An 18,426-nucleotide genomic window follows, 5' to 3' on the forward strand; every position below is an offset into this window, starting at 1 on the left:
CACCATGTAAGGTAGGACTAAATGAGTGTTTTGATGTTTGAAATGTGCCTATTGGGAACTTTGACCACATGACCAGAAGATGGATGCTATACTGCATATTTGTCTTGTGTTCTGTCCAATAATATCAAAGCATTAAAATTATATAAATCTACTCAAAAAGCAAAATTACATAAAATACTTTAATACTTTATTTCTAAGTATAATTCTTGAGTTAGTTTATTTTATAATTAGGGCTGTCTATATATATATATATATATATATATATATATATATATATTAGGGCTGTCAACGTTAACACCTTAACGCATGCGATTAATCTAAACATTTTATTTTTTTAATGCAAATTAATAGTTTGATAAGGTTTGACCCCAACTTCTTGCCGTCATCGCAGCGCTGAAGGTTATCAGCGAACCAGTGTTGCCAGGGTCGCAGTTTTCCCCCACAATTTGGCTATTTTTAAAATGCAGTCGTGGGAAAAATTACAGAGCCTTGGGTTGCGTTTTTTTTGGCTACTTTTATAATGTGCCGCCCAAAGTGTATATAGACAAATAAAAATGAAAATGGATCTTTTTACTAATGTGTATTATACTTGGAATGTATACCTGACAACTTAAGAATGGAGAGGCGGTTGTAACATCACAACAGAAATAAACATGACAACAGCCACTATAGATTATATAAGATTATAAACACACGATTACGATAGGATTTGGTTTGTATGTGATTTTCTTGAGATTTGGATATTTTCATAACAATAATGAATGTGTACATCTGAAATTCTAATTTGTACAACAATAAAAAGGTACAACAGTACAACAGTAAACAACCAAATTCCACATGTGATCGCAAAAGGAACAACAAACACTCGATGGTGGTTTAAAGTAAGTTTTGAGTAAAAGTGTACTATTAATCTCATAAATTGTCTTATGTAGCTTGATGCTAATGTTAGCTCTAATGCACCTGCAGAACAGGTCCAATTCTTGTTCATAATGCATTTTGTCATAATATTTCACTTAATTTATTTAGAAATACTTTTGATAATAGTTGGGTAAATGTATACTGGGATTGAAGCGATGTGGCTCGGTAAACGTTTTATTGCCAGTATAAAGGCTGATAATGGCTGAATAAAAACAAAAGAATAATGATAAAATAATAATAAGTATTATGTCTCATACCTGGCGGAGGTGTGAAAGGTTCTGTTTCCTTAAACTAGTTTGTCATGCATTTCTTTTTCAACACATTTACAGGTAAATCCTAGTATTTTAAATTAAAATTTGTATTTTAAATCAGTCCATGACTGTGATTAACGCGATAAAAAATTTTTAATTGATTGACAGCACTAATGTACTGTCATGGCCAAAAATATCGGCACCCTTGCAATTCTGTCAGAAAATGCAACACTTCTCTCAGAAAATTGTTCCAATTGCACATGTTTTGGTATTCACATGCTTATTGTTTTTGTTTGCACTGCAACAACACAAAAAAACAGAGAAGAAAAGTCAAACTTGATAAAATTTTACACAGAACTCAAAAATGGACTGGACAAAATGATTGGCACCTTGTCAAAATTGTAAGAAATAATTGCTTTTCAAGCATGTGATGCTCCTGTAATTTGTATTTAGACACACCTGTGGCAAGTAACAGGTGTAGGCAATATAGTAATCACACTTGCAACCAGTTAAAATGGAGAAAAGTTGACTCACCCTTTGTGTTGTTTGTCACACTAGAGAAAAGAAAGAAGTGTAATGAGTTGTCTGTGGATTGGAGAGAAAAAATTGTGGAAAAACATGGACAATCTCAAGGCTACAAGTCCATCTCCAGAGATCTTAATGTTCCTGTGTCCACTGCGCAATATCAAGAGGTTTACAGCCCACGGCACTGTAGCTAACCTCCCTGGACGTGGACGAAAGAGCAAAATTAATGAAAAATTACAACGAAGGATGGTTCGAATGGTGGATAAAGAACCCAGAACTTCCAAACAAATTCAATCTGATCTGCAGACACAGGGTACGTCAGTGTCAGCTCGCATTATCCGTCGCCATCTGAATGAAAAGGGACGCTATGGTGGGAGACCCAGGAAGACACCACTGCTGACACAAAGGCATAAAAAAGCAAGACTGGAGTTTGCCAAAACTTATGTGACAAAACCACAATCCTTTTGGGAGAACGTACTGTGGACAGCTGAGACAAAAGTAGAGCTTTTTGGTAAAGGACATCATGGCACTGTTTACAGAAAAAGAAATGAGGCCTTCAAAGAAAAGAACACAGTCCCTACAGTCAAACACGGTGGAGGTTCAAATATGTTTTGGGGTTGCTTTGCTGCTTCTGGCACTGGATGCCTTGACTGTGCGAACGGTATCATGAAATCTGATGATTACCAAATAATTTTGGGGCCCAACGTTGTGGCCAGTGTCAGAAAGCTGCATCTCCACCAGAGGTCATGGGTCTTCCAGCAGGACAATGACCCGAAACACACTTCAAAAAGCACTCAGAAATGGTTACAAACAAAGCGCTGGAGAGTTCTGAAATGGCCAGCAATGAGTCCAGATCTGAATCCCATAGAACACCTGTGGAGAGATCTCAAAACAGCAGTTGGGAGAAGGCATCCTTCAAATCTGAATGATCTGGAGCAGTTTGCAAATGAAGAGTGGTCCAAAATTCCAGTAGAGAGGTGTAAGAAACTCATTCCTGGTTACAGGAAGCGATTGATTTGTTATATTTTCCAAAGGGGCTGCTACCAAATATTAAGTTAAGGGTGCCAATAATTTTGTCCAGTGCATTTTTTTGGGTTCTGTGTGGGATTGTATCAGATTTGACTTTTTTTTGTGTTGTTCCAATGCAATAAATAAATAAACATGTGAGTACCAAAACATTTGCATTTTCTTGCAGAAGTTGCATTTGCAAAGTTGCATTTTCTGACAGAACTGCAAGGGTGCCAATATTTTTGGCCATGACTGTATATATGTATGTGTACAGCACACATGTATATTGCGTAAATGCAAACTTTCGTGTTAGATGCGATTAATCGCAATTAATCGATTTGACAACCCTATTTTAAATGCATTTTTCTTAACCAATTGGCAAGCATTTGTCCTTGATTTTTATTGAATATTATTATTACTAATAATGTTATTATTATTTTAGCTTAATGTTAATTAAAAATATTTTTTAAATTAAAAACGTAGTCAGTACTATACACCAGAACTATAACATCTCCTATTACAAAGCTAAATTAGAAATGCAGCCTTAGTGAGCACAAGAATCTTCTTTCAAAAACATTTGAAAAATCCTATTGGCCGCAAACCTTTGAAGGGTAGTAAATGCCATTTTGTAAACTGATCTTGCTTTAGGGATGTTTAAATATTTTTACTGAAATGAATGCCTCCTCATTTTCTAAATTTCTCACGCCTTAGTCTAAACCGCTCAAGTGACATTTAAATGTCGCTTTTCAACAAGGGACTCGGGCAGCAGCATAGGTCTTGCTAACATGCCCCGTCTGTCAATGTGTGTACTGTATGTGTGCAAGACCTTTATTAATTCATGCTAGCCATTTATGCAGGTCTCTCACTGCAGCTGAGGAATGTTTCTATCTTTAATTGAGAGATCCATTATAATCTCTCTTAGCTTTGTGTGAAATCACAGAATGTAAATCTGGCATTGTAAAAGTCAAGGCCAGCAGCAGTTCAATTCCCATTTAAATGAATCTGAAGGCCTGCAAAGATTGACACTGATGTGAATAATGAAATGAGCATCATCTGTCTTTGTAGGATGAGAGAGGTCTAAAAATAACATTGGTGTGAGAGTGTGTGTGTTTGTGTGGATTAGCACCAGGTGTTTGGGTTCAGGGGCTGATATAATATATTTGTCTTTCTGCCATATACAAGAACATGGATGAGACTCCTATTTGAATTGCCTAAATACAAATATAATGCTCAAGAGAAAATATAAACAGACAAAGACTTTGTTTACTCATATAGCAAACCATTGATTCTTGCTGTGAGAAGGGCACAGGGCTCTCATGAAGACCAGGAGAAATGGAGGGGGAGAGCTTGTCGTAAATGTCTTGAATAATTTCAGATGTCATGGTGGGTGGTGAAAATTCCAGAGTGCAAGTATTTGAGAATAATGTCGCTTTATGTTGTTGGAGACTTTCTGTGAACCACCATGGAATTTTCTTGAACTTGTTATTGAGGTTTGCTGTGGAAATGGCACTAGAGGTCACACTCTGGTCACACCTGATTACATTTGTTGTGGTGTGAGGAAAATGTTGTAGTTGTGGGCAGGCAGTATAACTAAGTTGTTGGCTGGAGCAGGCTGTCTGTTATTTTGTTATTTTTTCAAAATAATTAATCTGTGAAGCACATTTCTCGGTTCCCTGTAGCATTGGCAAGTCTGATACATTTCTGCAAATCAGTTTTAAAAAAATAGATTTTAAACAGATTCACAAATTCTGGATTGTTGGAACGAGGCCTAACATTATTAAAACCATTAGGTGTGCAAGTCAGCAGCAGGTGGAACAGGAATGAAACTTGAGGGAGCAGGTGGGTACTGGATTGGGAAAATCTGTCCCACGTGGACCAAAACATTGCTTGCTTGTATTAATGAGAATAATACGATATTTCAAAGCCTGTAGTTTAATAAAAATAGAATAATCCTAGCAATTCATTCTCTGTCCAGTAAAGTGTTTGTATAATTTCATCATTCACATCATTGAACTAGCTATTGCAGAAACAATTAGATAACTAAAATCAGTGCATTTATGTCTTAGTCCGCAGGAGGCTGGGCATTACTGGTGATATAAATGTTTAATATTTCGAGCTGTTCTTTTCAATTTTGACTTCATAATTTAAATTTGATATTAATCAGAAACTGTAGGCCTATTGTATTAAATGTAATATATATATATATATATATATATATATATATATATATATATGGTACCATTTAAAAGTTTAGATTTGGTACAATTTTTGTTTTTGGAAAGAAATAAATACGTTTGTTCAGCAAGGATTCATGAAACTGATCAAAAGTGACAGTAAATAAATTTAGAATTTTGTTCAATTTTGTTTCAATTTTGAGAAATGCTTGAACTTTCTGTTCGTTAAACAATCATGAAAAAATTTTTATCACCGTATATTATATAAGCATTATTAAGCAATATTAAGCATCACACCTGTTTTCAACATTGATAATAATAAGAAATATTTCTTGAGCACCAAATCAACATATTACAATGATTTCCGAAGGATCATGTGACATTAAAGACACTGAATGGCAAATTTTTCACAATATTTCACATTTTAACTATATTTTTGATCAAATATAGGCATGTTTCAAAAGATCTTACTGACCCTAAACCTTTTAACAGTAGTTTAAATATCTTCATGCATATAAATGCAAAACTTATTAAATATAGTTTTTGTTGTGTTCTGTTATTAAAAATAATTATATTCAGCTAGGCTTTAACTGTATTTTACTTATGATGCTTCCTCAGAGCATGCGCTGTAAAAAGTGATGTTGACTTAACTTAAAAAAATTGAGGAAACCCGTTGCCTTAAATTTTATTATTTACTTAATCATTTTAAGGCAACGGGTTTCCTCAATTGTTTTAAGTTAAGTCAACTTATCACTTTTTACAGTGTGTGGTCTATTTATAATATACTGCAGCATCAAAAACCTGAAAAATATCAAGTTGTTTTTTTACAGATTGAAATTTATTAAAGAATATAAATATTTAAATCACCCAACCTTACTTGATTTACTGGGTTTATCCTTTAGTTTTGACCTTTGACCTCATTATTTCCCCAACAAATACTTAAAAATAACCTGTGACCTTCATTATCAAACCAGCCTGAATTTTAAGCTATTTTGGGAAGCTAAATTTAGGCAAGTCAGGTCTGCATGACTCATCATGTAAACACAAACATTCAATGACCAGGGATATTATAATACCACACATCATTGGTTGAACATAATCTGCCCTTCCTCTCTGTGTGTGAATGTCTCTCTTTCGGTGCATGTGTTTTGTGTGTGTGTGTGTGTGTGTGTGTGTGTGGGCATGAGTGCAGTGACTCATACAGGCAGCAGATTGAATCAAGAGGGAACAATAGATTTTAGCAGAACAAATGGTCAGATGGAAAAGGCATGGATCAAAGAGCCATATTACCTATTTCCTGCCTCATTTTACCTTCTGTAGGCCACGACAGCAGCACTCTTGATTCTTCATACATCCTCCACAATGACAAAACAACATCTCTCACAGAGAGGAAGGGCCACACCGCTGGGCCTCGGGCAGCTGGAGACTATTTTAAACTGAGATCCATGTTTCCGCTGGCCTCAGTGGACCTCCGCCTCTGCTTTTACTTCAGACATCAAGTATCAGTTTTATGCAGCTCAACAGCATCAGTAAAGCACTGAGGAATATGAACAGACTCAAAGCTGCACAATTAGATGTGGTATGTTTTTTTAAATTTTATTCCGTTAACACCTTCTGGGCTCCTTATCAGGGTTTAACAAATCTGCAGCCACAAGTGCCAAGTGTTTTTTTGTGTTTTTTTTTCTGAGATAAATGCTAATAGGTTTCAAACACTGTTTTGCATATGCTTGCTCTGAGGCTACACATGGGAAGAATCATCTTTTGTCCTTGACAAATTTGTTACTCTGTCTGCCTGTTTTTTTTTTTTTTTCGGTCACATTTACTTTGTTTTGTGAATTTTTATGGTCAAAATCGATGGGTGTCTGTGCAACCGTGAATTTCACTCGAGGGCAAAAGATTTCCCAACACAGATTTTGCATAGGGTTCAAGTGATCATGTGAATTAGCTGCACTGACAAATGCAAAGCTGTGACTGACCTGTGTTTCATACATTGCTATGCTACTAACAATGAATAATGGACATTTTTTGGCAAACTAAATTTTGCTAATGTCTTATGGGCAAAAAAATCCAGTAGTTATGTCTCTGCAAGTGGCACATTTTCTAATTTTCTTCAGAAAATAGAAAAATCTAGTTTATTTTCTCATTCTGAAGATGTCACATACATTATTATGATTGATACTGGCAATATCCTATCAAGACAGATATTTCAGTATTTTTAAAATGATGATGGATTACTGAGAATGAGATTCTGGCATAGAGTTTGGCTTAGAAATTAATTTAGAAATTGGCCCAGAAATTGCAGACAGGTATAGGATCTTTGTTTAGAGTTTTTACTTCTGATAACAGTTTTCCCCCATAGAGTTATTCACATATTACTATACTAAATATAAGAGTTTGTTTAGATGTATTAACAAATATTGACAACAGGTGAAACGTTGTTCCAGAAGAGAACTAACATCCTTTTTAATCTGTTAACCAGCGTAACATGCCATTCCAGTTTGTCCTGTTGGGTGACATTAAGTTGGGAGTTAGAGTAAAGTTGCTTTACGTGTCATTTGAATACCGTGTCATCAGAGCAGTTCTGTTTACACTCAACTGCTCTTCGGTCATAGTTTAAGGTTCCCATGACTTGTCAGGTTCACTGAAATTTGATTAGAGTGAAAGACATGAAAGAAAGGGATATTCCCACACTAGAAATATAACATGGGCTTCTGTATTGTCTTTTTACACCCAAAGTCAATAATCTTTGCACCTATAGGCAATGTACTCTATAGTAACAATATAAACGGTGTCGTTTTCTTGTCATTTGTTGTTAGTTAAGATTTTAACAATGTTCCACCCACATGTCTGTAAAGTGACGTCAGGGCATACTGTATATTAATGATAAAAACTGAGAATTTGGCTGCATTGTTTGGCTGATTCTGAAGTGATTCATTTATTTATACAGTCTATATGTCTCTGATCGTTCTCGAGACATTCTGCTCTGGGAAATATTGACAAAGGATTATCTTTATACTTTTTCTTCTAATAACTTTCGAGGCTCACTTTGCTCACTGTTGATACGTGAGAGGACTCGTTGGTTAATCTCATTTCTCCAGACGTCTGAGCTATTGAATTTCTTGATGTTTCTCTTCTGCTGATGTTCTGAGGTGAAGGAGGCTTATGAATTACTTCTGACATCATAGACAGGGAGAGACAGCGGTTTGCTTAACAGAGGGGTTAGAAAGTTAATTGAAAAGACCTTTTGAACCTTGTTTCATCCACGGGAGCCTTATTTTACTGTCTATTCAATATCATGTGCTGGAATCCTACAAAGAAAAACTAATTGAAAGAATCCTTTTTCTACCTTTGTGGATATAAGTGGGAGGACTTTTAAAGATCTGCTTGTTTCATTTGCTTTTGATCAAAGGAGACCAGGATTTCACTAACCTGATTCAAACTATGTTGGCTTCAAGTTTAAGATGATACATATCAATTAGTACCGTCATGAATATAGATTTTTCTATGTATATCGAAAGTTTTTTTGTGTGAAAATAATTGATACACTAGTACCTGTTGTGTGTGTGTGTGTGTGTGTGTTTTATTTTGGCCCCCTCCCTGCCGAAATGAAACCTTGAGGGATTAACTCTTGCACGAAATTGTTACTGTGAAATAAAATAATTAATATACCTATTACAAAATATTTGTTTGTATAGTATTGCATATTAGTATTTTTCATGGTATTGTATTAATATAAATTCTAGTATTGTAACACTAATATATATTTATTGGCTTTCATTTTGGCTTATAAGAAGCTAATCTTATACCTAGTTGTTAAATGAGACCACAGTATTAAAGCAGAAGGTCATAAGTAACAGCATGTGAAAGTGACTTCTTATTCCAGTGGTGTTTATCCTGCCTGATTGATCTTCTTTTTGATCCCTCTTGCATTTTTCTCTCTCCTGCGTACTGCCTCTCTGACTGTCGCAATCGATTTCGAAGATAAGCAGCCTTCAAAGTCTCATTGCATGCTGCCAAAAATCTCCAAGCTGCATGATGGACTACGTCAAATTGCCATCTATATTTATCCATGAATGAGCTCATTTCGTGACAGTGGCTTGTTGATGCCTCTGTATCAAATGGGAGCATGTAAAGTAGACATTAACTGAGATAAGTGTCTTGGGTTGACCAGTCAAGATATAAATTTGTACCATATAGCCACTCAGATTGTCATCATATTCATGATGTGTTTTCAAAGACTTATCTTTTTCAGAACTTATCTTTTTTATCTTATCTTATCTTTTTAGAACAGATTGCTCTTTATCTGTCTTCAAAGACAGGTGGAGACCTTTTCCATTTCATACCTCTCAGAGAGGTCATCGGCCTGATGGTTGAAGTCGTCTTTAGGGCAATTGACTGTCTGATAAACATTTTGTGATTTGAGTAAGTGTTAGAATAGCCACCAACACACGCTAATGACTGCCATAATTTTGAATGTAGCCACATTTAAGCGGGACTGTAAATCTAGGCCTGGACGCAATTAGAGCTGGGTGATACATTGAATATTAGCATGTTAATTATGCTCATGATATTAAATTAGAGAGTACCGTGAATATTGTGATAATGTGCTTTGCAGTGTTAAAAGGGTCATATGATGGGATTTCAAGTTTTCCTTTCTCTTTGGAGTGTTACAAGCTGTTTGTGCATAGATAAGATCCTTGAAGTTGCAAAGACTAAAGTCTCAAAACCAAAGAGATATTCTTTATAAAAGTTAAGACTCGACCACGCCCCCCTAAAACGGCTCATTCAAACACGCCCCCGCATGCCTACGTCACGGTGTGGGGAGATTTGCAAAACGCCGCCCAAATGTCTATGCAATGAAAGAGGGCGGGACTTTTACTCTCGCTGTAGTATTATTCCTGCCGCCAGTGCCAAGTCCTGGAGACGCTGTGTTTCGTTGTGAAAGCGAAACTACTTTGTTTGGGCTTCCAAAAGAGGACACAACTAGAAATCAGTGGTTAAGTTGTATTTACAACACTGTTCCAGAACAGTGCAACCCAAATATTAGAGTGTGTGCAGCGCATTTTACAGAGTACTATTTCCTGAACCTGGGAGTAGCCTGCCAGCTGTGCACAAAGACTGTTTCTATAAAGTGGGGCAATTCCAACTTTGTAAGGACAGTCTGGCGCTTCTGACTTTCAGCCTGTAAGTATGTTTTCATATTTACAGAATTTGCCACTGACTATTCAAACACGAGTTTTGAGCTGTGTAGAGTAGTGCTTGTTGTTTGTCGTTTCTCCGATCACAAATGCAGACATGGTAATGTTTACGTGGCGCGATGCGACGCGACGCGTAAAAAGACAGTATAAGTCATTATAATCATTAATTATGTCCCCACTGGATGCAACAAATGCCTCGTTTGTAATGGGTTTTATTGTTTTTGTGTCAAAACGGCATCACAATACGGTAAGGGGCGTAACATTTCCGTCTCACGCTTGAGGTATTCGGCTAATCACAACGCACTTGATAGCTGGCCAATCAGAGCACGCTTCACTTCTCAGAACGATGAGCTTTGTAAAAATCGGCACGTTTCAGAAAGGCGGAGCATAGAGGAGCAACAGTAATGTACAGTATGTGGAAAATAATGTGTTTTTAACCTGAAACCGCATAAACACATTGCAGTACACCAAATACACAAAATAATGTTCTTTTTAGCAACGTCATATGACCCCTTTAAACATTGTAGTCAATCACAGATATGATTGTTGAACACAATGACCAATCAGTGGTGTGTAAGTTAGTCAGTCAGTGAAACTCCTGCATTTCTAGTAGTATTGAATGGATTCTGAGTTCTACATAATCACAAACCCTTTCATTATAATCAAAGTGTTGACACAATGTAAATAAGAGATTTATTTTGCAGTGTAGACAGCAACTTTAATTATAAGTAAAGTTTTTGAGAAAGCGCAGAACTTACAGCTTCAGTGGTTATAAAGGGAATGCTCTTGGTTCTCTTTCTATATAGCCCATTAACAATTTCAATAAAAGTTCAAATTTTCATGCTACTAACTACATTGCAAAGTTTTTGGATTGGCAAACATAATTATATGCGGGGTTGAATCCAAAAATGCGATGATTGACAGTGATAACCATATCAATGGATGGGACAAAAAAATATACTGCATGTCAAAATGGATCTATGCATTAAGACTTGGAGATAAAATGAAAACCAATAGACCTGCCATTTCTTCTATATGCGTTTCTTTATTCTTTAAAGAACACGCTTTGTTGTTGAAACAACCTCAACTTTTTGTAGGAAGATTGCACTTTTTGTATAATTTTGAATCATGTTTATATTGGTACATTTAACTAAATGATTTTAAATGTTACTTTTGTTGTTTTAGTAAAAACAGTAAGTGGTCACTAGATGAGTGATTTTAGGGCTGTTACAATTCCTCAATTAAATTTGAGTACTCTATTATAAAAAATCCTCGATTGCATTTTACCTGTGTCGATTAACCGGCAAAATGCCGGAAGTGGCGCGTTCCACAGACAAGAATCCATGAAAAGCATTTTTAGACTGTTTTCTAAGGCTGCACAAAATATTAAAACCATTTAAAATCATAATAAAGCATAGTGCTATTGTGAATTCACAAAGACTGTCATTAAATTAAATAAATGTATGCTCTGCAGGTTTAATATGCACTCCATTTATATGTGTGTAGTAGTGCTGGGCGGTATGACCAAAAATGTATATCACGGTATTTTTCAAAATTATACCGGTTTCACGGTATATGACGGTATTTATTTTTTTCATGCATGACCGGGTGTTAACCACATTTTCTACTGATTGAGAGAGGAAAAACTGCAGTAGATTGACTTAGAATGCCCTATTTTACTGTCATGATGAGAAAATGTTGTAGAAAAATTCCACACTAAATAGTGACTAAACACGACTCATTAATACAGGTTAACCAGGAGTCACTATCATTTATAATCGCGACATCATCTGATAAAATCCATATGCATCTAGCGTTACACTAAAGAGCGGCTATGCGGTGGTTTTGGCTATATTACTTTTTTGTCTCATGCAGCGCACTGCCTGCTTCTGAGTAAACAAACAAAAAAGTTCATAATATTAACTGACGAACTATGCTCATATTTATAATTCCAAACAGTCGCGGTACGGCCAAATGAATGCGGTGCTTCTCAGCCACTCGCTGCACAGAACAGACGCAGAGAGACGCGACACTGCGCCGGAAGTGTCAGATCTCGCGCTCGCGAGGCAGCACTGGCCACTTCTTCCAACTGAACCATAGCTAAGGTTTATCCAAAAAATTCGCTAGGTTTGTTAGTTTGTATATTCTATGGAAAAAAAGCCACTAAAAGGGTCTGAAAGTTGCTAAATATAGTGCTAAAGTCACGCTCCTGTGTGTGAGATGCGGGAGCTGATGGCAGCGCGCGGTGGATATTGTGGATGAGTTCTTCTGTGTCATCATCACGTTCTACTAGTTCTACAGCTTCAGAACACGCTTAGTAACACATACAGCTGTGTCCTCGCCACAATGCAACAGTGAAAAGAGACCCCTCTCAAACAGTGTGTCGCGTTCCGAACGTTATTTAAATAACACCGGTATTGCGGTATTTTAAAAATTCATATCATAAGAAAAATAAACACCGGTATTCTGTATGAACCAGTATACCGCCCAGCACTAGTGTGTAGGTTATGTGCAGCTCAGAGTGGCTCCGTTCACAGTAAATGCTACTCAACACATTCAGTTATCATTTCCATGCACAAACCATCTCAAACTACATATAACAGGGCTTATAACGTTGATCTAGGAACATTGTGCACCATTATATCAGATTTATAAGGTAAATTTATAAAACTACTCCAGCACAGGATACATTATTATCTTTCTAAATATGCTAATTGTTCATTGCGACTTCACAATAAATGTTTAAACCCTCGCTCTGAGTTTTCATGTTTTGATGTCCAGAAATGACAGTTCGCTTAGGTCTATTTTTATTACTACAAAAAAAATAAAATAAATCAGATTACTTGATTAATCGTCAGAATAATCGGCCGATTACTAGATTACCAAAATAATCATTAGTGACAGCCCTAGTTGATTTTGTAGTAAACAAGTAGCTGTTCTAATTAGATCATGCCTTTTTCATGGGGGCAACAATAATTTTTACTTTTTAAATTATTCCATCCGCCAAGCCCAGACTTGCCCATCAGACTGCCAATCAGAGAAGTGTGATTCATCACTTAACAGAATGTGTTTCCACTGCTCCAGAGTCCAGTGGTGGAGTGCTTTACACCACTCCATCTGACGCATGGCATTGTAGCTGCTCGGCAAGGGAAACCCATTCAATGAAGCTCCCGCAGCACAGTTTTTGTGCTGGTATTAATGCCAGTGGAAGCTATGGAATCAGCTGGAGCGTTGGTGACTTTTACACACCATGCACCTTAGCACTCAGTGACTCCGCTCTGTAACTTTACCTGGTCTTCCGTGTTGTTGCTGTTCCTAAACGCTTCCACTTTCCAATAATACCACTCAAATTTGTGCACAAAGAAAACAAGAATAACGACTTTATTCAACATTCCTCTCTTTGGATCAGAACGCCGGCTAACTCTTTTGTCCATATAGTGTATATTGAATATTAAGACATTTTTAGCTACATCGTCCAACCAGACGTAAGGTCATAGACCAAATCTCCTGCCTTACCAATGCTTCTTAAGTAGCTCTTCTGTGTCGTTTCCCTGAGTAGAAACTCAATTTCAGTAAATACATGACTTGCTGTCTGTAGTCTGTCTGTGTCTGAGACAGTTGTAGAATTATAATACTAAATGTGGCATCCCATTTCATAGAGCCTCTTTCCACTCGCCAGGTACTGCATACACAGTGCTGACAGCAAAATTTTAATTACTTTTCCAATGACAGGTTTAATGAGTAATCTATTGGTGGGAATTTGTTCTTGAGGGATAAAACAGTTGGTATGCAACAGCTGGCACTGAATGGTTTATGGTTATGATGAACAATTTAGACAAAAAGACAAGATACGGTACAGCTTGACGTTACTTTTCTTAACAGACATTTCCCATAAAAAACAAATGTGTACAAATCATTTTTCTGGTAAATACTGTGAAAGCCCATACTATATAGGAGTGATGGAGCTCTCGGCTCCTATTACGATAGAGATGGCATAACTTGGCATACTTTAATTCTGCTCCAGCAGCTAGATATTTTTAGTTACATTTTCATTAGAATCCATGCTCTATTCTTATTACACTGCAGGCAAGTCTCAAGAGGCAAAGTTTGGCTGCATACCATCATTCTATTACAAATCAATGTAAAGTAATGTCTTTCATGTACCAATGAAACAAATCTGACACCTCCCTAGTCAATTTGCAGGTACTTTTAGCTGCTTTTGTTAATATTTACTGTCCATCTGTATGCAAACTTTTTTGTTGACTTTGTGTTTTTTATACTTTTTGTCAGGTTGATAGAAATTCGACTGGTTTTGAAGTAAAATTGAGAGAATTCATTTTGGTACTAACTGCATTAAATTCAATAGTTGCAGTACAGCCAGTGACCTCATACATAAAATCATGCATATAAATGTTGCAATATGTATATTTATGTGTATGTGAATGAATTGCTGCTGCATTGACCACTGTTTTGGCATGTTTTGAATACAGTGGTCGGGTGCTTTAGGAAACCCATTTTTGGAAAACATTGAGAGCAAGCCATCACAACACTGCAAACCATTGGCAAACATTGCCATTGAGCATTCAACATGCAAATGCATGTGTTTTTTATGTGGCAATGCTTGCCATTATGTTGTTAGAGGCATTTAAGTTGTCAGATGAACTAGACTGTCTAGAATAAATGGACTGAAATATAAGGGTGTTCTTCTAGTACCAACATTTCAACAAAATTCCCAGAAATAAAGACAATAACAAGAAACACATTTGACAAATTTGACGTTTATAACTGTTTCATCTTATCATTTTTTTAAACTACTATGCACTCTCTGCTTGACAGAAATTCTTATCATTAAAGCTCAGTTAGTATGAAATTCTTGCATTTTTGTATTCTGTAGAAAACTCTAATAAACACATAGACTATTGTTCAGAAGTTTGAGGTCAGTAAGTCTTTTTGGTCACAGTTTAATTTAAGGCCCAGCCCTTACTATTAACTACAACTTTTGCCCCAATAAACTCCTAATTATTGCTGATTAATAGTAAGGTAGTTGTTAAAGGGATAGTTTTCCCAAAAATAAAATGTTGTCATTAATTACTCACCCTCATGTCGTTCCAAACCATAAGACCTTTCACTCGTGAACGTGCGGAGAAGACTGACACGGAAGAGAAGAAATTGTTGTATAAAGTCGTTAATATGTGCTTTGTAACTACTAATAAATAGTCAATATTCTAGTCATATGCATGCTAATAAGCAACTAGTAAATAGTGATAATTAGTCCCTATTTTAAAGTGTTAATGTTTTTTAACTAAATTAATACTTTTTATTTTAACAAGGATGCATTAAATTGACCGAAATGAGAGTAAAGACATTTATAATTTTCCCCAAAATTTCTGTTTTAAATGAATGCTGTTCTTTTGAACATTTATTCATCAAAGAATTCTGAAAAAAAAATATATATATCATGGTTTCCACAAAAATATTAACTGTTTACATTGATAATAGTAATAAGAAGGATCATGTGACACTGCAGACTGGCTGCTGAAAATTCAGCTTTGCCATTAAATAAATTACGTAGAAATAAATTACATTTTAATGTATATTAAAACAGAAAAGTGTTATTTTAAATTGCAATAATATTTCACAGTATTACAGTTTTTACTGTATTTTTTTAATCAAATAAATGCAACCTTGGTGAGTTTTTCAAAAACATTTCTAAATCTTACAGACCCCAACCTTTTGAATGCTATAAGTGTATGTTCCAAGCATGAAGGTTTGACCAATAACACATGCAGAAGTGTCATTACCTCCCAGTCTTTGCAAGCTCTAGCGGCTCTTTTCAGGGGTCGTCTCTCAGTGCCTTGACACTGACACAAGACACCACTACACCGCTGGCATTTTACTCTCCCAACCATACGAGACAGCTAGACACTCTAAAGCCCCGGCAACAGAGACAGAGCGCTGAAGCCTAAGCCGCGAAGAGACAGGTAAACAAAAGCCTGCTGCTGTTCTGCAACACTGTATATAGCATCAGAGGGACGCTTATTGATTGTAAGTGGAGACCAGGTCATGTTCACCGTTGTGAAAATGCTCTCAGTGAAGTAATGGGGTCTCTTAAGTACGGTTTTAGCTTACTGGTAAACAAGCTGCACTAACATGTTTTCTGAAGGTGGTTTGCAGGGTGTGAAGTTCAGGCTTGCTTTAGTTAAATTTTAATTTCAACTGATTTACTGTTAATGTGCTTCTGAGAAATGTGAGTTTAAGTTTAACAAAGCTTTTAATGTGACAGAAACTTAATAATGTTCTTCGAATGCAATAATGTAACTACTCAATAAATCATTGCACAGCCTACAACATTATATTAAATAGATGTCATATGAAACATTTTTGGCTGCACTATATAGCATAAATTGCATGCTGACCCTGGGTCAGTGTGTGGGATTTCTAACTGATTATGTGGTGATTCATTGTAATCAGGGGACCTGCATTAAATGTCAGTAGATGAAATTTGTATCTGAGCTTTCTGTAAATTTCATCTCTCTCCCTCATTCTGTGTGATGTGAATGGGAATGACCTTGTCCCAATGAGAGAGCCATTTAAAATGCTTTTCAACCTGCTTCCAGTGTTTAAACACAGCCCATCTGAACATTTTTAAATAGACACCACCTTTACACGCCCAATTAACAAATAATGGTTCAAGGCAATTCATTTCGCAGCTGTAAAACATACCAGCTGGCTTGTGCCAAGCAATATAGAGACAAATCCTTCACTTTGGGGCGAGTTGTCTGTTCAATTGAGAGATTGGTGCCTTTTAACAATTTGTTTCACATTTACGCAGTCATCTGACGTGCACTACTTAGCTGGATATAGCCTTGCATCCTCAGATAAATGAATGCATTTGTATTTATAGACCTTCTTATCTTTCACTTGCAGTTTAGCTTGTGTTGTGCCAAGTTTGCTTGAGGGTCTCGTCAGCGGAAGACTGTTATGACCACTTGATCCAACTTCCAGTCATCATGATACAGAGTCTTGTCGCAAATTGAAAAGTAACATCAAGTGTGGCAGTGACGTCTTAAAAAAAAAAGACAAGACAAGTTACCAAAGGAAATCAACAGACTGACTGAGAAATACTGACTTGCTGCAAAAAGTCTGATTCACATTGCAGCTTATTCTCAAGGACTCGCGTGCTAAAACAAGAAGTTTTGTCTGCTTCCATTTATGATGCATGTTTTGTCTGAAATAGATTCTACCACAATAATGAACCAGCCTAGGAAACATTTATTTATTCAAATATCAGCATGGAAGAAAATGCACAGCAAACACCATTTTGCATAATGGCGTAGTCCTACCTAAATGTATAAGATAAGGTGGAACTTCTAATGTGGCTTTGCAGCAAGACATAGTGAGTATTTCCACATGATCACATGAGTCTAAACAGGTGTGGCGATTATAGCGATCCGGGGGGCACCTGTCAAGGATGCACACCATGCTTGTGCACACAAATCCTTTACTTACCGCAGGCTGTCAGCCAGAATTGTAAAGAGCTCCATTACAAACAACCGTAAAGCTTATATAGACGCTGCAACCTGTGTGGCATCTCCATGCAGTGAATTATGGTCTTTAAATATATAGGAGCGACTGGAAAGGAAACAATGTGCTCTGACCTCACCTTTACCTCTCTCTGCCTCAGTGGAAGTGTAAAAGTGTGTCGAGTTCACAAGTTTACACTCTAGATGCACACCAGTGTGTTCTGCTGTTGAAATCATGCCTCATGACTTTAAAGCATTCCTGTTCATATAGGGAGTGTTTTACATTCAAGGCTTTGAGGTCAGTTTGTATCCATTTAAAAAAAATTGCTTGTATTTTGAGGGAAAGAATAAATCGACACCCATTTTTATAATGCCAGGAAACTACATTTCATGTCTTGGTTTAAATTTGATTTCATTTATTCATTAATTTTGTGAGCTATTAATTATATATAATTTCAGAGCTCCTACTATGGCTCTTCTGCATGGCTTGTCTGCCAAAATTTCAGGACGTAGCGTGGGAGTTGATGGTGGTGGAGTCATGTCTGACACCACATGCTTTATCTCTCAGAGACCAGTGAGCTTCCTGTGCTATGGTTACATACTATTACAATATCCAAGACTGAATTTTTCTTGGCTCTTTACAACAGAACAGTGCTCCTTCTTACTCTTACTGTATATCATTTTTAGTTCGCTCAAAGACTGTATATATACCAAGAAACATTTGGGTTCTGGAAGTAAAAATCCCATTAATTTTCTCCATATTGATTTTGAAACCTTTAAAGAGCTACAAGGTTAGTGTAACAAGGTTATTAATAAATGGTATATGCTT

General features: G+C 36.4%; 1 protein-coding gene across 10 annotated transcripts in view; it reads left to right on the forward strand.

Moving 5' to 3' along the window:
- plekha7a (pleckstrin homology domain containing, family A member 7a) overlaps nucleotides 1–18,426 on the forward strand; it is a 97,936-nt gene that overhangs the window by 20,704 nt on the left and 58,806 nt on the right. The window contains exon 1 of one of the 10 annotated variants that reach the window (XM_058752419.1): nucleotides 6,436–6,455. The exons of 8 other annotated variants lie outside the window; for them this stretch is intronic. In XM_058752419.1, the coding sequence (XP_058608402.1) occupies nucleotides 6,451–6,455 (5 nt within the window). In that variant the 5' untranslated portion in view covers nucleotides 6,436–6,450. Of the gene's footprint in view, nucleotides 1–6,435; nucleotides 6,456–15,918; nucleotides 16,056–18,426 lie in introns of those variants that run through there. One more of the 10 variants, XM_058752421.1, reaches the window with a different exon arrangement.

This window comes from Onychostoma macrolepis, chromosome 18 (assembly GCF_012432095.1).
Source record: "Onychostoma macrolepis isolate SWU-2019 chromosome 18, ASM1243209v1, whole genome shotgun sequence".
Taxonomy (NCBI): Eukaryota; Metazoa; Chordata; class Actinopteri; order Cypriniformes; family Cyprinidae; genus Onychostoma; species Onychostoma macrolepis.